General features: G+C 36.3%; 1 protein-coding gene across 1 annotated transcript in view; it reads left to right on the top strand.

Annotated features, from left to right (window-relative positions):
* Positions 1 to 8,978, top strand: part of ROBO2 (roundabout guidance receptor 2) — a gene marked incomplete at both ends in the record, with an annotated part of 564,315 nt that extends 555,337 nt beyond the window's left edge. The window contains 2 exons of the mRNA XM_084232633.1: positions 6,659 to 6,931; positions 8,704 to 8,978. Coding sequence (XP_084088759.1) covers positions 6,659 to 6,931; positions 8,704 to 8,978 — 548 coding nt within the window. The remainder of the gene's footprint in view (positions 1 to 6,658; positions 6,932 to 8,703) is intronic.
* Positions 8,979 to 24,179: the final 15,201 nt, after the last annotated feature.

A 24,179-nucleotide genomic window follows, 5' to 3' on the forward strand; every position in this document is an offset into this window, starting at 1 on the left:
AAACACCCTACTGTTATTTTAGTAATTTGGAATTATTTCTGTATTAGCATATCGACAAATAAATGCCAAAGCAACTTTCACTGGTTTTCTGCCATTCTGGCATTTTGCATTACTTTTCCATGAACAATCCCCTTTAAGGAAAAAAAAAAACTCGTAAGAGGTATGTGCACTCATAGGACTATTTCTGATATTAAGTTAAGATGTCTTAGATGGTATGTCACTTTTGAAAAAGACAGTGATTTGCATTTAGCCATTTTTTAGTTTTATGAATTTCAGGGTTAAAAGAATGCTACAGATCATCTATTGATGCATCAACTTTTCTGTAAAAGTTAAGATAATAAATATGTTGGGCTTTGGGAAAACTTAGCATCCCAGCCACAACTCCTGAACATTGCCATTGTTCACAAGTGCAGCTATAGAAAAAAGAAGCGAATAGTTGTCACTAATTGCCAACAAAGCTTTACTAATTGCCAACAAAGCCAAAAGAGGGAGCAGCAGAACTTGACCTATGGGTTATAATTTGCTAATCTACTTCTACTTTTATTATTTTACATGTAGCATCTAGTCTTTGACTTAAACACTGCTAGTTTCAGGAAACACGGTATTATTGGAGGATCTCCTTCTTAGATAATGTTTGTTTCTACAGAACAGGATCTTTTTCCTATCGCTCAATGTAACTCTCATATATTTACAAGTAGGATTAATATATTTTTCCTAAAATTTTATTCTACAGTGTAGGTAAAATAATATATTTAAAGTACTTAGTATAATTTTGCCAGAGCCAAAAATTAATTTCTTCCTCCTCCACACTATTCCATACAACACACAAATCAAATTTTACTCTGAGATAGTTCAACTTAACACCAAAAGGATGTACCTCCTCAAGCTTCACATTAGACTCTCCCAGGAAGCACTTAACACGTTTCCTAGAGATTCTGATTTGATCATTCTGGGGTGAAAATCAGTTATAGTTAGGTATTTTTAAAGCTCCATAGGTGAAGCTACTGTGCAGTCAGGTTTGAGAAGCTGTAACTGAGTCATGAGCACTCATGTCAGTCTCTTAGATTTAGAAGACAGAATGAGGCTTCTTTGCAAAAGAAGTAAGTAGTTGTTCTTTATTGGTTTGGAGGAGGGGAGGTATGGGTTTCCGTGTCTTTATACTTATGTCATTATATCATGCTTAGACTTTAAAGGCCAAACATAACTTGTTTTGAAAGCCTTCAAATTTACTTGTCCTTCCTTTATACTTTGTTTTCATTCAGAAGACTTTCTATGGAATTAGAGGGTAAGGGTAACATCAAGTTTTTGATTCTCAATAAAAGAATAACCTGTGGTGAGCGAAAATGTCACTGCCATTCTGCCTCAGATACTCTGTACATTACTTGAGCACTTAAAACAGTCTATAGTGTTTATCTTATTCCCACTAAATATGTTGTTATATATCTCAATGATATGTTGTTATAATCTCAGAATTAATAATCTTGTATAATTGTCCTGCCCTGAATGTCATGGAAAGAGAAAAAAAAATGCAGGTATATTTTTTCTGTGACTTTTCTGAAATCTTGAAGATCATAACCACAATATGTAGAAGATAAAAAATGTAAGTCACCAATAGAGATTTTTGTCTTTCTTCCTAGAACATTTTTGTAAGCTTTTTCAGAATGACTCCTCCTAGCTTAAAGAATGATCAATATATTGCTTATCTTTCTATAAAACAAATAGGTTCAAAACTTTTCAAGTTTACCAACATTCTAAACAGGGTTTATGGATTATGTGTTATTAATAGATACACTTTGGAAGTAATGATGTTGCAAATCAAATTTAGCTCACATATCTTCCTCAGTGTTTGGTTCAAAGACATTGTATTTATTTTTTTTAAAGATTTATTTATTTATGTATACAAGAGCTGAGGTACAGGCTAGGGGTGCGGGCAATGAGAGGATTCACCAGACACAGTAGGGAACAGAACAGGAAGATTGAAATACACTGCTGAGGGGAGCAGCGGACAAGTCAGGAGAGGTCTGCTGCACCATGTAGGTAGCTCCCTGACCGGCTGGGGCTCAAACTCATGCTGCAGTGGCTGCGGATTGCTTTATAGGTTGTTTCTTAACCCCGTGAGCCACCAAGGAGGCCCCAAAGACATTTTAATTATGAGATAAGAATATTTATTTTAGATGGTGCTGTAAAGATTATCCTTAAAGAGATCATGTCACAGCAAATGTACATGCCATAGCATTTATATGGTATGAATCCACACATTGGTATTAATTTTATGATATTGTAAGTAAAATCAAAGTGTTTTGTGGGGAGGACATTGCTATTCAGTAGCTCCTCCCAGCGTATAAACAGTTTACACCAAAACTTTGTCATTATAGATATTACAATAGTATTTTGTGAGTACATTAATCAGGATAATTATTGCTAGCTGTTAGGCCATACCCCTTCCATCCCTCCATGGCTTACCGCAGTGAGAGTTTGTTTCTCATAATCACAATGACTTATGCAGGTTAGGTGGCACTCCACTGAACAATAATGCAAGGATCTATCCTGTGACACTGGGGCATCGCTATATTCAAGATAGGGCCTTGATGATTTCTGAGTGAGGCCAACACAGAAGATGGGTGATAAGTTGGGAGTTTCTATGTGCAACTGAGACATATCACTTTTCTTACTTCTCTGTCACATGACATCAAATGTTGGAGTAAGAACTTATCTTTCTTTGTGCCCAATAACAGGAATTGAGAATTGTGGGAAATGTCAGTCTCTGTCACAAAGTGTATAAAAAACTACACACGAGTTAAGAAATATGGTTCTCCTTGGATGAAATCTCTCCTAAGCAAGCATTGTTCCATCAAAATCTTCTATCCCATTGAAGCGGATATTGACCAATGCTGAACAAAATGACCAATGCTGAACAAATAAGGCAGAGACAATAATTCTCTATCCTAAAAGTTTTCTCCCTAGGTCCCTCTTTCTAGATTCCCTTCCCTCATTCCTAATAAACTCAGAGAAGAGACTTTTTCCCAGCTCTGCCATGAGCTAACTTTGATCATGGAGCAAATTTAATTCTTAATCTGTTACTTTAAATATTTATTAAACAGTTATTTAGTGATAAGCAATGGAACCAAGCAAAGTTCCCTGCTCTCCCCTGGAGCTCATATTCTAGTAGGGAAAGAGCTTAAGACCAACATAAATGCATGAGTGAAAATATAATTATGCACAATGGTATGGCATGACATGAGCAAGAGACACAAGAAAGGAAGTCGAGAAGTATAAAGATCATGGGCCTTTATTTCTTTTTTTTTAAGATTTATTTATTTATGCATAAAGAGCTGTGGTACAGATTGGAGATGTGGGATGTGAGAGGATTCACCAGAGACAGAGTGGAACAGAGCAGGCAGACTGACTGAAATACACTGCTGAGGGGAGCAGCGGGCAAGGCAAGAGAGGTCTGCCTCACCATGTGGGCTGCTCCCTGGCTGGGGATCGAAGTCATGCTGCAGAGGCTGTGGATAGCTTCATAGTGTGGTGTTTAACCCCTTGCGCCACCAGGGAGGCCCTCATGGGCCTTTATTTCTAAAGTAAGAGTGCTCATGGAAGGCTTCACTAGAAAGTGACATTTGAGAAAAGACTAGAAGAAAGTAAGGGAAAGAGCAATGCTGATATCTGAGGATAAATCATTCTAGGAAATCAGAATAGCAAGTAGAATGCTGAGGCTTAGTTGATGAAAAAGAACTGTATGAATCAGAGAGAGCGACAGCATAGAATATGAAGTCAAACAAGTAAACAAGGTCATGTTTGTAGAACACTCAAGCTACTGTAATAAGGACATTGACACTTATTTTGCATGGGAAACCACTGGAAGTGAGTGTATGCTCACCTGGTGTGCACACACGTATGTGTGCATGCTCACATGTGTGTGTACATATGTAAGGCTGTATAAGTAAGATATGCCCTTACTTTTGTTTTGCTGATAAGAAGTCATTGTACCTATTAAGATAGACTGAATATTTCCACATGGAAGGATAGAAACCACATAGGCGATCCCCACATAGGGAATAGATGCTAGTCATCACACTAATGTAAATCAGTGGACATGACATGAAAGGTTGACCACAATATGGAAACAGAACTCAGAGGATTTTTTAAGGAGATTAATATTGGCTGTAATACAGATAAATCAAAAATGTCTCCAGTTTTAAGCAACTTGTAGAATGGAATTGCTGTTAATTATGGTGAGAAACACTACAGAGAAAGCATATTTTATAGAAAAAGATCTAAAACTCAGATTTGATATGTAAAATTTGAGATGCTTTCTAAACAAGGAAGTTATATTATCCAGTGAGAATTTGCTTATGAGTCTGAATTCATGGGAGGGGAGATCTAGACTGAAGCTGTTTAATTTCCTTACTGCTTCTTTGACTCAATTGGGAAAAAAAAAAGAGCGAATGATGGCATATATATATGTATATATACACACACACAACATATATATATATATTTATATACACACATACACACACACATACACAAACACGCATATTTGTACTGTTGTGTGCCTGACAAAAGCAAATCCTCAGTAGGCCAGTATGAGACTCTTTAGTGAATTGATTTAGTTGAAATGACTCAACATAGAAATGGATAATAAATTTAATTTAAGTAAATATATTTGATTACATACTTTTATTTTTTCCACAGCCATTCTTAATTCCATCTTTCCTCCCATTTGTTTATTTCAATGCACATGCAATGTCTTTCTTCTTCAAATATATACACTCCAAAGATATTACTTAATGTGCAGCCATATGATTTCAAGTTAAATTAAAGAGTAATCAGAATTTTAGCTGGCATACGCTAATGCCATTTTACCCATTTAAAAAATTAAGATGCTCTGATGGAGAATAAAAATCCATGACAAGATATGTTATATTGCAAGTAAATATCATGATTTCCTCCCCAGTGTCAGTCCAAGACCAATAACTCAAATGAAATAATTAATTTGCATTTATAATAATACATACTGAAGAAAGTCAGTATTGAATACAAAGGAAATGCCAAGCTCATTGCTGGTTTACTCAACAAACACATATTTCAATATTGGATTAGCTTTCATTTTGGAAGAAATATCCCAAATGAAACTTTATTCTCCCAGACAGAAACCTCAATCCTTTCAATAATTAGTAATTCATAATATAACAAGAGGACATAGATAAGAATTGGGAATGCTATTCCAAGCAGGGACTCCCAGGGGACGTGCTGAAGAGGCTATCATTATTAATTCAACAGAGGACAATATCATCTTGCTCAGAAAAGAAAGAAATTATGAAGCTTGTTAAGAAAGTCTTTAGAAGAAACAGCTTAGCTTTTTTTAAGGAAGCTACATTTGGGACAAGAAATACACACTTTCCCTTTTAAATTTCACAGACAATGTTATTGGAAACAAGAGCTCATTTATAAAATATGGCATAGAAAGAAGTTACCTATATTATATATAATGTCCTCTATTACTGAAATAAATGTTCTCTATTAATGAAATAAATAAACCCTATATTACATGTATTATTAGGTCATTCAAACAAATAATTACTGATACTCCAAGGATGAACAAAAACATCTGCAATAGTATATGTGAGAATAATTAAAAGAAAATAATGCAAAAGAAAGTCAATTTTGAAATCTTCAACAAAGTAATTTCATTATGATCATAATTGTATAAATCATATAATAGAAATACAATAATACTTAAGGAAATACAAAAGAAAGGGACTATAATTTCATAATTAAAGACTTTTTAAAAAGATATCATGATCTGAAAAACAAATAAATGGAAATGAAAACTTTGCTGAGTATTTCAACTTTTAATTTTTTCACATGTAATATTAAAGAACTTTTCTGAAAAAATAATCTGTCCCACTGCTTCTCATGTTTTCACAATGCACTGTCTACTCCCGACCAGGAAGCATATTCTATCTGTTCTCTGAACACTGGTTATTAGTTATTAAAATTAATACATTGCAAGATTATAATATATTAGTTGTAACTCATTAGCTAACTCATGAAACGAAAAACCAGAATTGGTTGTCAGGCAGAATGTTAATTGCATTTAATAAATGTTAGCTTAACCCTTTGACTATTGCTAAATGTGCCACATACATGGGTAAAGGAAGTCATATGTTGCATATGATACGGCATATAGTTCTTAATTTCCCGAGGGCAACGTTTCCTGTCGAGATTGGCAGGAGAGCTCTTATTCTTCCCGGGGCCTTTTATTAACACAGCTGCTAGCATTTCTAGTCATTTTGTGTCATGGTTTTTCTACTTTGGGGATGTGGGGGTGGACAGTTGATTAAATGTGAAGAAACCGTACATTGCCCTTTAAACCCTGAACACTAACCTCAACGTGCAATTGGAACACTTCCACATATAACAGTTGAATAAACTGATTGACTTTAATTTTAAGACATTGTAACCAAAAGATAACAAATAAATCAATAATATGCATTTTGGAGATAGCTGACCTCCCCCTCCCCCTCAAAATTTATTTTTTGCATGGGTGATAGCTTTAGGAGGGCAAGGGTTTTTTTTTTTTCATCTTGAACTAAAACCTGTACTTTTCATTAAATTGTAGTCCATTCTAAATATTATTCAAAATTTTTAGATCTTCCACCACCACCAGACCCCCCTCCAGGTCAGGGTTTAAGGCAGCAAATAGGCCCAAGCCACAATGCTGATAACGCGGAAAACTCAACAGAGAGAAAAGGAAGCTCTCTGGAGAGACAACAAGCATCCAACTTAGAAGACACAAAGAGCTCATTGGATTGTCCAGCTAGAACATCCCTAGAGTGGCAGCGACAAACCCAAGAATGGATAAACTCCACAGAACGCCAAGAAGATAGACGGAAAGCCCTCCACAAACAAGGTGTCGGACCAGGTGTGTTCTGCACTGTTCCAAGAAAGGGTGGAATTTTACCGTATTTTTTCCCTCGGGGGTATTTTAGAAATGGCAGTTGTTTGAGGGCATCTGAAACACTTTTGCCTTGAGTCACTAGTTGAAGCTGGAATTCCTCAACACAGCTCGCCAGCAGGTCCCTTAAGACTGATTCCAGTGAATAGACTCTTTGAGCCCAACAGACCTTGGAACTTCATCTGTAGTGAACAGGAGACAGCTTGATTATTTGCCTTTTAGAGTTTATATTGAGTATGTTTAACACCAGTAAATTTCATCTGTAGTGTCCGTTTAACCTCTTCCTTCAACCAGCCTTCCTTTTTGACTGAAGTGACAAGTTATTTTGCATGGAGAACTCACTTCAGTCCAAACAGGTGAATTAATTGAAATAAAGTTGCAAATCAATGCCCAGCCACAGAAGCCTCATGTTAGAAAAGATTTAACTGGGCTTGCACTTTCTCCAAATGATTACATTTAGTTGACTGTTAACACTTCAATGGGAAATGTTCTTGTTTATAAATCAAACTTCCTGGAAATGTTACAAAATAAATTTCATGGTTTGTGGTTGGATTTTTTTTTGGGGGGGCGGGTGATAGGGGGCACTAACCCTATTATACAAATACATTTTTGGTACATCTCTTCATGTCAGGATTCATTGAAAACACATATTCACACACACACACACACACACACACACACACACACTCTGTTTGAAAGGTTCCTTACCCAGTCGTATATTCATTTAGACTCAATCTTTTCTCGTCCTCTACTCTTATATTTTCAATAATTATATTTTGTCACAATGTGCTTCCCAAGGCTTTCGGAAACATAATTATGGAATGGTCCAAAGGTGACAATTTAGTTTTAACGAAACAGGAAGTTTATTTGATTCAAACTGAGAAAAATCATGTGATCCCTGTCATCACAGATTACCTGAGAGGGAAATGTTATATTCAGTCAGTATTTGTTTTAATCATCTGATCTCAGTAACAATACCCCACACTGAGAAACTAAAGAAAAAACAAAAGCGGACAAAAAGAAAGAAGGAGAGAGACAGGGAGAAAGAGACAGAAACAGACAGAGAGATGAAGGAGATAAAGAGGGAAAGGTACTGAGGAAGGAAGAAAAAAATATTTCAGAGTGTGAAGTATTAGCAATGTACATCATGAGTTATATGTATCGATGTGGCACATAAGAAGATGCTGACATAATTTGTTAAAATAAACAACTTTCTCTTTAAAGAAAGGAAATGCTTAGCCTTTCAAATAATGTATTTTTTCCTGAGAAATAACAGAAATTTAAGAAATTTATTAACTAATAGTTCTTTACCAAAATTGATTCAGAAAATGTTGCCATAATTTAAACTAAAATAGCAACCATGTTTCTTCAATCTTGATGAAAAAATTAAATTGGAGCCTCATTGAAATCCAGAAATTATTCTCAGAAATACTCTTGCTAAACAATATGGTTCATTATATGCAGCTCTTTCATAATGAATTTAATTTTTTCAAATGATATACAACTTTGTGTACTTATCCCCAGATCTTTTAATTCAGTCCTGCTTCGGTTCTTATTGTAGGAAATGTTGCTTGCACATGGAATTTTTTTTAATGTATGGGCCTTATTAAACTTCATATTTTTAATTTTACTGAAGAGTGAAATGGTAAATTAGCCCATGTTGAGCTTTGCATTTTAGGTTAGGTTGGTTTTGCCACCATGTCACTTTTCTACTTAGCCCTTTGTGTTTCTTTCTTCAGAGGAGAACTTGGTGCCCTATAGCAAGCCCAGTTTCCCTTCCCCAGGCGGTCACAGCTCATCAGGAACAGCTTCTTCAAAAGGATCCACTGGACCTAGGAAAGCAGAGGCATTGAGGGGCAACCACCAGCGCAATGCCAGCGACCTTCTTGACATAGGATACATGGGCTCCAATAGTCAAGGACAGTTTACAGGTGAATTATGTAAGTGCTTCAGGACATTGAAAGACGCTATGGCGATTCAAAAAGAGCATGGTGTTAATGTCAGGGAAGAGTAAGTCATCCTCAACCCTTTAGGATTCCTGACTAGGCCTGAAAAATAAGCTGAAAATGATAAATTAATGGGGAACACAAAGCATACATATTATTGAATTTTTTGCATATACATGGAAACATTTGCAGGAGAATAAAGACCCAAAGAAATGATCAGATCAAGGGAAACTCTTCCACCTTTAGACAAAACCAGTAAATTTGTGGCGATTTGATAAGAAGGAGGATTTGGGCTAAGAGTAGTAAATAATGATGACACAACAAGGACAATAATAGTTTAAAAGGTTTACTTGTAGTTTAAAAGATTCAATAGGTTTATTTGTATAGATTTCTTGGTTCCAAACTCCATCTCTGGTGATCAGGATTCTTTCTTCCAGTACAGAGAGGGGATCTCTGATGTGGCAGTTTTATAATCTGTTCGGGGAAAGATGGCACCATTTTCTCAAACTTATTCAGCTTACCATATTCAGTATGCTGAGGTGCCATATTTGGGGTAGCATGTTCTTAACCCAATTGTAACAATAAACGAATTACAGAATGGTAGAAGATTTGCTTTGTTACATGAGAAAAATCGATTGTGATTTTCAGCAAGTTTGATGTTAACAGACCAAAGCTATTTACAGGAGTCAATTAGATAAACATTTCCATTTAAAGTATAATTTCTACTACACAAAAACTATATAAATGTAGGCAGTTAATCTTGATAATTACATGTTAATTAAATGTAGCCCACTTTGTATTTTTTTTTCTTTTTGCCTTATTCACTGAATCCAATAAAGAAAGGGAAGCCTATTGGTCCTTTGGTAGTTTTAAACAGCCTCTTCAAGAAGTTCTTACCCCCTGTTGCTTTCCATTTATGTGTTTTTCAAATTAGGGAGTCAAACTTGCTAAGTTGATCTTTGATTTTATTTAACACATAAAGAATTTTCTCTTTTTAAATAGAGAAATGGCATTGGTAACTAGTAAAACATCTGTTTTCAAGGTATGAAATAATAGATAACAGACAAAGATAGACTGCCATGTTGTGTCACAGTGGAAAACATTAAAATTCTTGTATTAATTTCATGAGGAAAGTTATCAATTTCTGTATCCAACTTCAAAATTACATTTTTTGACTATTTCAGTTGCTTCTCAGAATTCAGTTTAAAAAACTACTGAGAGGGCCTCCCCGGTGGCGCAGCGGTTGCGCTGGGTGGCGAAGCTGCCCACCGCCTCTGCAGCGCCAGTTTGATGCCCAGCGGCTCCCCTGCCACCGGAGGAGGGTCCCACATGGCTCGCAGACTTCTCCTGCCACCCGCTGCTCCCCTCAGCAGTGTACTTCAGCCCTTCTGCCTGCTCTGCTCCCCACTCTGGCTCTGGTGAATTCTCTCACTCTCCCGCGCTTCTGACTGTACCCAGTGCTTGTATAAATAAATAAATAAATAAATAAATAAATAAATAAATAAATAAATAAATAAATAAATAAATAAACGAATAAATAAATAAAATCTTAAAAAAAAAAAAAAAGAAAAGAAAAAAACTACTGAGAGACCAGGCCTGGTTTCTAATCTTCTCGGCCATTTACTGGTTACTTGAGAAGAGAAAGTTATCTACTTCCCTAGTCTCTGTAATCTTATTTTTTTTTGTTTTTTTTTTTAAGATTTATTTATTTATTTGTACAAGCACTGGGTACAGTCAGAAGCGCGGGTGGGTGAGAGAAGTGGGGAGCAGAGCAGGCAGAAGGACCGAAGTACACTGCTGAGGGGAGCAGCAGGCAGCAGGAGAGGTCTGTGCACCATGTGGGACCCTCCTCTGGTGGCCAGGGAGCAGCCGGGGATGGAACCAGTGCTACAGAGGCTTTGGGCAGCTTTGCAACCCGGCACTCAACCGCTGCGCCACCGGAGAGGCCCAGTCTCTGTAATCTTAATAGCATCACTATTATGCTCATATCATAGGTTGGGGGGAATGCCATGAGATAATGAAAAGTAAAAGTACTTTCTAAACTGTTAACATCCTTAATTGATAGACATCATTGTTGTCTATAAACAGTCTGATTACTATTAAGATGTATCTAATATTTATTCTGATTCATGACTACTGGATTTTTTTAACTATTACTTGATTCATAAGAAGCATAACAATTGCTCTGCTTGGATTATAAATCTCCAAATTGTACAATGCTTCTTTTTCTCCTGTCATCTCTTGCAAGTAAAATATCTTCAGTTCCCAAACTCACAAAAACTGATGACATTATGTTTATGATCCGTTTGCTTTGCTTTTTGTTATTCTGATGAGGATAAAAATATAACTTAAAGGAAGACTATTTCTAATTTTTTTTTTGTAATCTTTTTGTAGAGTAACTGAGAGGAGACATGCAAAGCTGCTCTGAAGGACCAGCAGGTCTGAACTCATGGAAGTGATGACACTAAACAGTGCAATGAACAATTTCTTTATTTATGTACTATTACAAGAACTGTAAATGCAATGTAAAGACACACAGCCACACATATCCCACAGATATTTTACTTGTGTTCTTCTCTTAAGTACACCACCCACCTTAACTCTTTCTTGTCAGGAGTATATAAAAAAGAAAGAAAACAAAACTCGCCCTCCAGGAAGAAAAGGATTTTCCTCTGTATATAATTTCTTTTGTGCATTGCTATGCAAGCTCACTCTTTTTAGCTCTGTTCATATTATTGTCTGTTCTTATTGGTCTGTTGTACTATATGTGAATTAATAGGCTGTGGTGCCATATATTAACTTTTAATTGTGTAACTTTTATGTTTAAATTTTGCACTGCAATTTTATTTGGTGATAAGCACAAATCTCTACTCCTCGTGACATGAAGAAAAAGACTGAATGTGAAGGGAGTTTCTGTACTGTAAGTTAGTTTGGATAATGCTGGTTGTAACCAGTCATGTTAGATGGTTTTCAGTTGGGGTGTAGAAATAGGAAGAGGCAAAGGAACAGTGGTGTTGGAGAAGCCTTCTTTGAACATCAAAGACTGAGTCGACAAAAAGAAGGGAGAGAAAGGTGGCTTTTACTATTGACAAAAGCAAGGGTCAAAAGAAGAAAGTTTAAGTCTAAGACTGAATAAGCATTAAAATTTACAGGTAGCAAAGATGTACTAAACTTGCTAAAAAATTAAAGAGAAATTAAAGCTATATTGATTCAACCTTACCTGTCATTGTAATTGACCCATCTGAGAATTACAAGCTAAAAGAAATTGAAATCAAGGTGTTTCACAAGAGCTGTATTTATATTACAGATTTTTAAAAAGCATTTTCTGAATTTCCATAATTAATCTCTCCAACTCATTAAGTCAGAATATAATATGAAATTCCCCAAGGAAACAAACAAAATGAACTCTAGAATATCTAGCAAATAGTAAAGAGGCAATTTATTATTAGGACATACTCGGGCTGCTTCCAAATATAAAAATTCTATTACAATATCTTGTTTCATCTTTCTAATACATGTACAGTACACACTAGAGGATAGAGCTGCACCACTTCAGTTCATGACTCTTAAAAAATAATGCTATCTAGATGCAATTTTGTGTTTTATTTGATTAAGAAGTGACGTTTATGCCACCAAATATATAGCCAAATTGTAAGTGCTTAAAAAAAAAGCAGTGCTCAGAGTATGTTCATTTCACAGTAAGTAGATTTATTGGATTAAATATTTTATGGTACATTCTCAGAAATTGGCTACCAACTAAAATATGTTTGACCCATTTTGAATGAGTAAATTGAAAAGAAAAATTTAAAGGAGAAAAATGCATGTTTATACACTTTTTAAATAAAACCAAACCTCGTAAGTGGACATTAATAGCAGTGTCCTGCCTCATTTGTTTTCACGACTTTTAGAACAAGAAATTCCTGACTATCAGTTATATATGGTCAATATGAATACAACTTTGAAATATGTTAGCTACTGTATATGTATAGTCAATCAATCAAGTAGAAGAGAACCTTCCTGAAATTCCCACTTGTGACATTTTCCCATGTGCTGCCTACACAATTGTAAATTTTATTTCCCCTATACTTTCTCATATTTTCCCTAGGATATGTTCAGTAATTGGTTCTTGGACTAATATTTGATGTAATAATTAGGATTGATTCTAAAATATGTGACCCATTGGAATGACAATTCATATTCTGTGCATTATGAGCTCAGCCACTAATTGTAAGTGATACATGATAGCAAAGGGATGACATAACGAAAAGTTTCCATCTTTTTTATTCTCTGAGGATGCATCTACCCAGGCCAGTGCATAGGAGCAAATTGACAACACCGAAGAGTACAGGCCCCTCTTCTTGCTGCCATGTAGTTTATTTCTTCATTGAAGAGAAAAACAATCCTGAGACACACACACTAAACCCCTTGTCAACTTTCTACCATCAGTGCCTAAATATTGATGCAGCTTGATTTCATCTGGGTCAGAGAGACTGGGGAAGATGAGAAGTTTGTGGAAAGAATGAATTCAACTTATTCACAACTGTTAGATGTGAGGAATTTAAGCTTTTTGCTTCTGTAGTTCTTTGCTTCACTTCTTTCTATTTAAAAGCAAACAAAGTTTTGTTTACTTATGTTCCTTCTCTATGCTCCTCCATAGCTCAATTAGTCTAAAACCTTAGTTCACTACACATATTACACATAGCCTTTGACACTTGGTAACTGACAGGTATATGTAATGAATAAACCAAGACTTGTGAATTAATGTGGGGAATTGCATCATACCTTCCTGATTGTCTTCCATGCATAAAAAATAGCTGCTATGGTTTCATTACGTCACTGCTGCAGTTCTGATGGTTACTTATGGAATGTTCTTCTGGAATAGTCCACATTCCCTATTAAGTCTAGTTAATCAGTCAGATCACCCCGAAATCAACCTCATATAGATATAGAGCAAGATAAAATGCCATGACTATCCCAGTGAATTCAGACACACTGTTAAAAAATCAAAAACATTTGTCAACTTCCTATATGTGAAAGCTTCTAATCAGTCTAAATCGGAATGTCATTAGAAGAATGAAAACATGTATGAGAGCTGTGATGATTTTTTTTTGTTCTGTGGCCTATTAAAGGCATCTGATTAGAATTTCAGTACGCTCACTCTTTTGCAGGTCTAAACAGAAGTCTGCATAAGCTGTCACAAGGAAATCTGAGTGGGAGAGAATGTAATCTTATCTTGCACTCACAGGGAATATGGCTGTGCAGTCATGCCCAACATAAGCACAGCTTTGTGCATAACATGTGAAGTCTCCACTGGGGAAATAGTTGAATCTGCCCCAACTCAGGTATGTCTCAGTAGATGCAGGTAGAGTCACCCTACCCCTTTTCCAAATATTTTCCATGCCATATTTAAAGTAAAATGCGAAAGTACAGGGACATGAAAACAATTGATTGTGTCACAGGATTTGAATCCAGTTCAAGGGAGAATAGAGAAAGTGGAGAACAACATCTATGGTATCATACAACCAAAGGGAGGTAGAAACACCGCCAATTTACTTGCTTTAGATGGTTTAAATGGTGTTCTTTGTCATAGTCTAAGGCTATAGGTATTGAAATCTATTTTCAATGGAATTCAACTTGAAAGTTTGTATGAGCTTTGATAGAACACCTCCAAATTTCTATTCAATAAATTTATGTAATTGTTCATTGACTATATAATTATAAAAATACCAATGAACTTTAAACTGGTTTTTCTTCACCACTGGAAAGTGATTGTGTCAGTATTAAAGATATGCAGATCCATGACATTCATTAACTTGTTCATTTGCTTCTGTATATTGTATTTATAGAATTTCATGACAAGAATTGTGTAAAGCAACATGTCCTTCCACATTATCTTAGAGGTGAAGTTACTTTCATTTTGCTTCTCTATAATGTGTACTTCAAATGAAACACCATATTTTTTAAAAATGACGTTCAATTTACTAATTTTTCTTATCTCATAATTTTCAAAAACATTTATTGTGACTTTAAAGTGTTGCAAGATAAGGGACTTTGTGGCCGTGAGTAGACTTTTTATACTTTGTTTTATAGATGGATTTTTTTAACAGTAGTTTAAGTCACCAAACAGCGTCCAAAAATCTTAATGTGTTTCATTTAATGTTGTTAGATCAGAAAAGAAATTGGCATACAATTGGTTAATAGTATTGTCAAAGAATTGTGTATTGTGTACTCACTGGGAAAAAATAAAATATATTCACATTTCAAATTTGTAAAAAAGCCATTTATGTAAAACAAACTTGCTTGCGGACAAACCAAAAATAGACCATTTTGCCACTTATAGAAGTCTGCACTGATATTTTATGACATAAACTCACTCTTTCATTCAACAATGAGGAGGGCAGTGATCATAGTAATTGGTGTTGACTTAGAGACTAAAAGACACTGATAAAGAATGTAAAAAGAATTTGAAATACAAGATTCCACTCTGTGGCCACTACTTTCTAGCTCTGACCTTACTTCTCCCATACAGGCCCTCAGATGGAGAGAATATAAATTTCTTGTCTACAGAATTACTTAATTATTTTTATAACATAAGTAAGGAAGCAAATTGAAAGAAAGTAAATGCTTTTAATTGCTTCAAAATTACTAACGATAGTTTTTAAGTAAATGGATGTTGAAAGTCATTTCACAGACTGGGTAGAAAAGAAATATTTCCTTTTTAATTGTACTTCATAAGTATTTCATTTTTTTTCACTGTCAAGTACAATTATAGCATCAAATTCTCTCTAAAAAAGGAAAAATACTATTTTATATGTTCTTTAAAATAACAATCATAGTGACTATAAAAATGGCAAAAAAGAAAATTAACAGAAATGTTGTTTTAAAACTTTTAGAAAATAACTGATAAGAGGAAAATGCATTTCAGAGTTTCATTTTATTTTCAGTAAAAATATGAAAATAAATAGCATTAAATAATTATAAATAATGATACATTAATATAATACAATGACAATTCATAGTATATGTGATTAAAGACAAAATATACAGGTGACCAATAAATAGTCAAGAAATTGCAAAAAATTCATTGCTTTATGGAATTTGTGTTTATGTTAACACCTTCAAATGACAAAAAATGCAAAAAATTTATTAAAACAATACACCACACTCTCTTGATTATTGTGCATTAGCTAGAGAAGACATGTACCAATGTTGTAAGAAACACTTTAAGCTACAAATAATATTTAATGCTTTCCTTTAGTGAAAAAGTACTTGTCTCTTTCAAAAAAAAATTAGCAAATTTCATGCTAAATTTCACTTCCAAACAGAGATGTGCAATCAAAATGCAACCCCAGAAAACCAGCTTGCATGATTTCACGAGAAAAGGCAAAGAGAAAAGATGAGTCGGGAGGGAATGACAGCACACTGACTCAAAATGGTTGCAAGGATGCTTTCACCTCTCTGAATTTAGTGCAGTTTGCTTTTGACCTTCAGCCTCAGAAGGAATTTTCTTCAGGCCCAGAGAAGGAACCTGGTACACTAGAGGGCTGCAAAGCTATCAAGAATTACAGAAGCAATGCAAGAAAATTGTGTGGCTGTATGTTTATTTTATTAAAAAAAAAAAAAAAAACTAAGACCAAGGTGACCTGCCTTTGCATCTTCTAGTCAACACATTTTCTCCTTGCAGCAGTCAAGGCAGAAGAAAAACATTTTTTACATATATATTAAAATATCTTAGTAATTAATCGAGGAAGGGTGCTTTTGTTTTGTGATTCAAATCCAATGACCAAGACTCAGGTCTCTGCCCTTTCAAGCCACTGTAACGGTCCTCAGATCAGGCACAATAGCACCCTGTACCTATAAAATGTCCTGACAGATGTAGCTTCTTGATATTAGCAATTTTTTGAACATTTGGACAATGTTTTTCTAGACATTATGAATAATTTGTTTCCAGCAAACCAGTTATTGATTTTTGTATATTCTTTCATTTTGTAAGCTAGTGTTAAAAAACTGTATGAAAACTAAATATATATATATTATATATAAAACTAAATATATATATATTATATATATTATATATATATATTATATATAATCACGAGTGGTTAAACCAGAAATAGCTTTTGCTTCATAAATGTTTTCGTATCCTTAGTTAAGGCTGGGTCTGATCTCTAGAAAGACCTTTTTTTAAGTTTTTGGGCTAAGGGGTAAAAGGTGGTTAAGCAAAGCTTTCAAAAACCTTTACAAGCTGTAGAATCTGCATTAGTTTCATTCACATCTCTCCTTCCTAGTTTACATTATCTGTGTTCTCGTCTATCTCTAATTAACCTATGAATTTAATACGTAGTTTAAAAGTGAAGAAGATAAAATTGTGGAAGCTTTGTTGTTGAATATATAAAGAGATTTCTCTACAACTTAACTCTATTTTATTTTTTTTTTAAGATTTATTTTTATTTATTTATACAAGCACTGGGTACAGTCAGAAGTGTGGGAGGGTGAGAGAATTCACCAGAGCCAGAGCAGGGAGCAGAGCAGGCAGAAGGACCGAAGCACACTGCTGAGGGGAGCAGCGGGCAGCAGGAGGGGTCTGTGTGCCATGCGGGACCCTCCTCCAGTGGTCGGGGAGCAGCCGGGGATTGAACCGTCGCTGTGGAGGCTGCGGGCAGCTTCGCAACCCAGCGCTCAACCGCTGCGCCACCGGGGAGGCCCAACTTAACTCTATTTTAAATCTTTTCAAGTCTTAGGTGACATTAGACCCTTTCTCCAAGAATACATGGTCAGACTAGCACTATGTGAAACCCATTTGGAGAAAAACTCTCCTAGAAACTCTCATACCTCACTCTGGTCCAAGGCTGTACATTAAGGTCCCAAAGGCTTTGCATGCCTTTTTTTTTTTAAGTCAAGAAGTATGAGAAAAACATGAATACCATCTATTCTTAAGAGATGATAGAGAAAAAATGGTCATCATTGAAATTCTTAACTTATTTCAGAGCATACTTGAGCAACAGATAAGATAGAATTCTATTTTTCAGCTTTTCTGCAATTATTTTGGACACTATTGCATCTCTAAATTGAGTGACTACAATTAAAGCATGAACATACATTTGTTATTTCCTTTAACTGCAAATCCCCACTCTCACAAAATTATTGTTTATCCATGTTTTAAAGCTATTGTCTGATTATTGCTAGCCTTTACTTCCAGTGCAACTTTGCTAGAAATAATACTGGAGCACAGAATTTAGAGGAAGAGGTTTATAATTCTCAGTAGGATAACAGCACTAAGTCCCAGTGAAATGTGAATGATAACTAATTAGTGATGATGAAAATCAACATACTTAGTAGAGGAGAAATATACAAGTACAAAAAAGTAAAAGTAAGTTTTTATATAAGGGAAATTATAGTGAAATGGAGGAAATCTGCTTGTTTAACTTTGAATACTTTGGAGATGAATGAATGCACCAGTAGATTAAAATGTCCCAACATAGAGCCTCCCCTGGTGGCGCAGCGGTTGAGCGCTGGGCTACGAGGCTGCCCGCAGCCTCTGCAGCGCCGGTTTGTTCTCCAGCCACCAGCGAGAGTCCCACAAATAAACAAACAGACAAACAAACAAATAAATAAATAAACAAATAATAAAATGTCCCAACATAGGAAATTTGAAAGTAGTTACATTCAGGTAATAGTTATACTAAGAAAGAAGATGAACCAGGCAAATTGAAGCAGTCGGGGGGTGGGGGGTGGGGGGGTGGGGGGTGGGGGAGTGGGGGGTGGGGGTGGGGTGGGGGGGTGGGGGTGGGGTGGGGTGGGGGTGGGGTGGGGGGGCGGGAAACCTGATGTGAAGCTTTCAGTTTAAGAAACTAAAACATTTTCAATAAATATACAAGCATTTCTGTACAAGTAATACTCTACCAAGTATCATATTCTTATTTTCATTAATACATACACTCACATATACAAATAGGTAAGCTACATATACTGTGTGTACTTATGTGTCTATGTTTATGCATATATGCTTGTCACAATGTAGTCGGGTATAGGCAATGCTAAATAATGTTATTTGATTATAAAAGGTTGAACAATATATAAGGCAGAATGAACATCATAGTAGAAGTAGAAAGTGAAGGTAACTAAGATTATGAATGTGGAGGCAAAACTTTCAGAGCTAGCAGGTAAGGAAGAGCCCTGAGGTTCATATGGTTAGGTGAGACTTAGATGACAAAAGGGATTGAGTTTGGTTTTGATGGAAGAACTGATAAAAAGATAAACCTGGAAAAGGGAAGCAGACATGATACAATCCCTCATCTGCAGGAAGCTGCAATCTAATGAGGAAATGAATCAACTGGATCTACATACTAATTTGAAGGAATCCAAGATACAGTAAATTCTTGCAAAGTGTTATAGAGGAGTGTGGGAGATGGTCGCCTAACTCAATCTCTAGGTGTCAAGCAAGGATCCCATGGGATGTTAGAAAACAGTAACAGATCAAAGATAAGCGGAGAAAGAGTTAATGAAATAAAAAAGAGGGAGACTGTGAAAGCCTAGTGAAGACCTAAGAGCATACAGGCTAAAAGTTTCATATGCCCAGTTCGCATATTTCTTTATCCCTTCCTGGAGGAAGAATGATTCAACATAAAATAAGAAAATCGCTTTTGTAAATGGGAAATGTTATTCATCTTCCAATTCGATTTCCAATTGCACCAATTCAATCTATCCAAACTTGACATGCATGTGGAAAAACACAGAATAAAGAATGTTACATGTAAGCCTTATGTCTGCAAACTAAATAAATATCATAATTATAACAGTGTGAAATATTCCCACTTACAAAGTATTCAGTTTCTCGTAAACAACAACAGGAAATACCAGACCAAAATGGAATGAAACCAATTATGATGAACACAATCCCAAATGGGACAGAGTGGCTTTCTACACATGTGCTGTGGAATGCAGCAGAGCCCAACCAGACCCCAAGGCTCAAATAGTAACTTCATTAGGGAAAATTAAGAACAATAGCCAATGCTGATAAATCTTCTAACAATAATCTGCCTGAGGACTAACCACAAAAGGAATACAAACAAACAAAGCTATACCCTGGAAGGAATAATGAAAGGAAAGATAATGGTTTGCAATAAGACTTAGCAGGAAAAAATGGAAATGGAAGCAAATCTTTATTTTCCTGTCTTTCCTCCCTCCCATTCTGCCTTCCCCCAGGATGCTAATGAGTTGTTGATTGTCTCTTATTAAAGACCAACAACAGAAAAGCTTAGAAACAGGAAAAATAATTAGAGCATAAGACTTAGTATGGATAATTATGAAATGGCAAAATATAATTAATCATCCATTCCCTGTAAATATCTCTTCTATAGTAACTCCACAATTTAAGATCACATGAACTTTAATGCTGTTAATACATACACTCATAAACACACACATACAAATGGAAAGCAATGCTATTTGCTGATAAAAGAAACTTGGAATGAGACATGGGGGCAATATTCAAAGCAGTCTTAAACATGACTTTATTAGATTAGCTACCTAGACAAAAAATAGACTGATTCAACAATTTATTTGATATCTTTCTTTAGTTATAGCTTGTCATCAGGGATTTCAAGTTTCCCATGTTTAAATTTAGTGCTATTAGAGATGATTTTTCCCCCCTTAAGGATGTGTGTATTTATTTTCCCAACCATTTGAGATTTGAGTGTTGCTAAATAAAGATTGTGAATTATTAAAAAATACCATGTCTTATATACCTTTTGCACAGGCACAGCATTATGTCTGACACAACAGTGAATTGAAGAACTGCCCAAATATTGAATTGATTTGAATACAGTGGCACACAATGGATTATTTTACCAAATTAACTTGAATGGCATTTGTGGGTCTGCTAATCCTAAGGGGCCTGTTGGGCCACCATTTTGTTATCTACAGTTCTAAATCCTAAGGAAGGTCAGAACGGCTGGGTCAGTTAGGTACAGGAGCCCAACCCTGCAAGGTGCCTTTCAAATCAGTCAAAAGAACAAAGCTGGGGCCTCCCTGGTGGTGCAAGGGGTTAAGACACAACCTATGAAACTTTCTGCAGCCACTACAGCTAAGTTCAATTCCCGGCCAGGGAGCTACCCACATGGTGCAGCAGACCTCTCTTGACTTGCCCACTGCTCCCCTCAGCAGTGTATTTCAGTCAGTTTGCCTGTTCTGTTCCCCACTCTGTCTCTGATGAATCCTCTCACCCCCCGCCCGTCCCCCCCACACCTCGGGCTTGTACTCCAGTTCTTGTATGCATAAATAAAATAAATCTTTTTTTGAAAAAATCACAAAGTTGGATCATGCTGGGAAGCTGTAGGGTCTTTGTTGGGTATAGGGTAAATAAAATGTATCAGGCTTTTCTGCCCTCCTGCCATTAGGATTGATTATGGATCCTTGCAGTCCTGAATGCATACCTGATGGCGAGCACCTGGAGTAGGGTGTGGGCATGCATAGATGGGATACACCTGGGCTGAGAGACTGGGCTTAGAAGGGCAGCATCACCAGGATACCAGTGAAAGAGCAGAGCAAAAGAGAACAGCAGAGGCCATGAGAGAATGCCGGATAGCCCAGAAAGACTGAGGACTTGCTGGGGGCTGGGAGGCCTGCCAACCTCCCACCCCTGCCTGCCATGTGCCTGGAAAATCCCAATAAAAGCCTGAAAAAGCCACTGAGGGCTCCAGGAATCACTCCTCCTTTACCCCGTCTGCTCGATCATAGAGATCCTGCTCCGTACCTTACTGCCACTACAGAAGGTTTAGCAAAATGAGGTATGACTGGGAATGAGGGTGGGGGGGGGCGAGGACCAATGCATAGCAAGGTACCCCAGACGCTGATCAGTGGAAAGCCTTGTTGATAAGGTTGAAACCATGGCTGGGGAACTAGAGCTTGATCTCAGTTACAATACCAAGTCATCAAGCAGATGAGAAGTGCCTGGAGGGCAGACTTACGACCCCTGATACTATAGTTGACAGAGCACCTTTTCTAGTTTCACCCCTCCCTTTTCTCTATGTCCTCCTTCCTCTCAACTGATGTTGTATTATTCTTCTATCAATAAAAAGGCCAGGATCTTGCTCTTCAGCAGCATCCTGCTCTATGTAGCCTGCTCTATGACTCCTATTTCTTTATCAGTGTGGTGTTGCCCTATGCAACAGGCATTGTGATTTTTCTTGTAAAAGCATTCATTCCAATGACTACATAGCCTATCTAGAAGCTATAAGTCTAAACATGTTGCAAAAGAAGCTAAGAAACAAAATAGAGACCAAGAAAACATGGTTAGAAGCTACTGGCCATTTGGTTGTTGAACAATAAGCTTTGGATTTAAAGCTACAGAGGAAGCATAAAACATTATAATGCATCATTTTGCCTCTTAATGTCAAAGTAAATGACACCAAATAACTCTGAATAGCCAAATATGTTTATTTTGCTAAAATATGAAGCAAGCAAATATTTGCCAGAAGATTCGTCATATAGATGGTGGGTATGTCAGTAGCACTATCTTCAACCACCACTTTGAGAAAGTCAGAGGACTATTTTCAAATAGGATCATTGTTTAATATAAAACCTTTATAAAAGCTGAAGAGTGAAGTCACAGTAAATACTACCTTATTCAAGGTGATTTTATCGGTGGTGTTAAAATATAGGTGATAGACCAATATTTCTTACCAGGAGAGGTCAATCCATTTAGGCAACATACTTAGTGAACAAATAAGAGTGAGTATTTTCCTATAAGAAGATTCTTGTAGGCCTCCCTGGTGGCCTAGAGGGTTAAGTTGCAGTGCTTATGACCTGTATGCCCTGAGTTCAATCGCCGCCCAGGGAGCTAACCCACATGGCGCAGCAGACCTCTCCTGTCTCACCTGCTGCTCCCATCAGCAGTGTATTTCAGCAAAGCTGCCTGTTCTGCTCCCCACTCTGCTTCTGGTAAGTCTCAGCCTCTGCATCTCTGTCCTACATCCTGTTTTTTTTTATATACCTTGGTTGTTCTATACTGATACAAGGGTCTTCTTTACTTATCTTTGTGGAAGAACTGGATGCAGGGCACGAGAGTTGTGGGGCAGGGGAGAGGATTCACCAGAGACAGAGTGGGGAGAAGAACAGGTGGATCTACTGAAATGCACTGCTAAGGGGAAGAGTTGATGACAGGAGAGGTTTGCTGTGTCATGTGGGTCAGCTCCCTTGCCCAGGATCAAACTCAGACCTCAGTGTAGAGCTGAGATTTAGCCCCTAGACCACCAACGAGGCCCATATCCTGGCATCATCTTGAGCACTTAGCAAATACCAAAGTTCTTCATTATATGGGGGAAAAAAATGTCTTTGAGCTAAAAATATGTGCTTGCACAGAACAGATCACTAAAGAAACACAGCTAGGCTGAGGAACATGTCATTCCAAATTGTTAAGTCCACCAGAAATTACCTAAGATAATATACTCTTGTAAAGCAAGCTACTCATAAGCTGAATGAGTGACTCAATGGTTTTCTCTTTGGGTATTGATGAATGTGCATTCACAAGTTTTGTTTAGTGTAGTGGGATTGCTCAGTAGCAATTATCAGGGAAAACTAGGCAACAGTTTTTATTCTTACTAACATTTCGGTTCTGGTTTTCTTGTTTATTATAAAGAGATATGCGTTTAATTTTTCTGAAATTTTGATCCAGATTGCTAAGGTTCATATTAAGAAGAAAGGGAAAATTTAAAGAAAAATGACAATTTATATTTTAAAAATTTTCACTAAAATACCAACTAGCCTAGAAGTGGTTTAAAAGTGCAGCCTTTATATAACTTAACAATTGTATTAGAGTTTCTTTCCATTAAAGTTCTTACACTCTAGAGTATGTTTTCTCTTGATGTGACAGATGGCAGGACCTATTTAGAACGGGCAGGTTTGGGGGTTTTGGGGTGTCCCTCTCCCTGTCCTGTAACATTTTTATGTACTAAGAATTAGAAATTCAATATAAGATCTTGAGTGAGACAGAATTTAGCTTGTAACATTCATTAACACATACTTCCCTTTAAAAAGTAAAAATGTTCCGATGAAGCAATAAAAATTATAAATTTTATTAAATTTTGATCTCTAAGTGCATGCATTTTTCATATTCTCATGATGAAGAGGGGAAGTATACAGAAAGCATTTCTGCCCCCACCCCAACATATGAATGATTCTGAGATAAAACGTGTGTGGGATTCAACTAAGCACTTTTTTTAATAGCATATATTTACTTAAAATAGCTACTAGCAGAAAATTGATAGTTA

Source organism: Talpa europaea, assembly GCF_964194135.1.
Source record: "Talpa europaea genome assembly, chromosome: 4".
NCBI classification, from domain to species: Eukaryota; Metazoa; Chordata; class Mammalia; order Eulipotyphla; family Talpidae; genus Talpa; species Talpa europaea.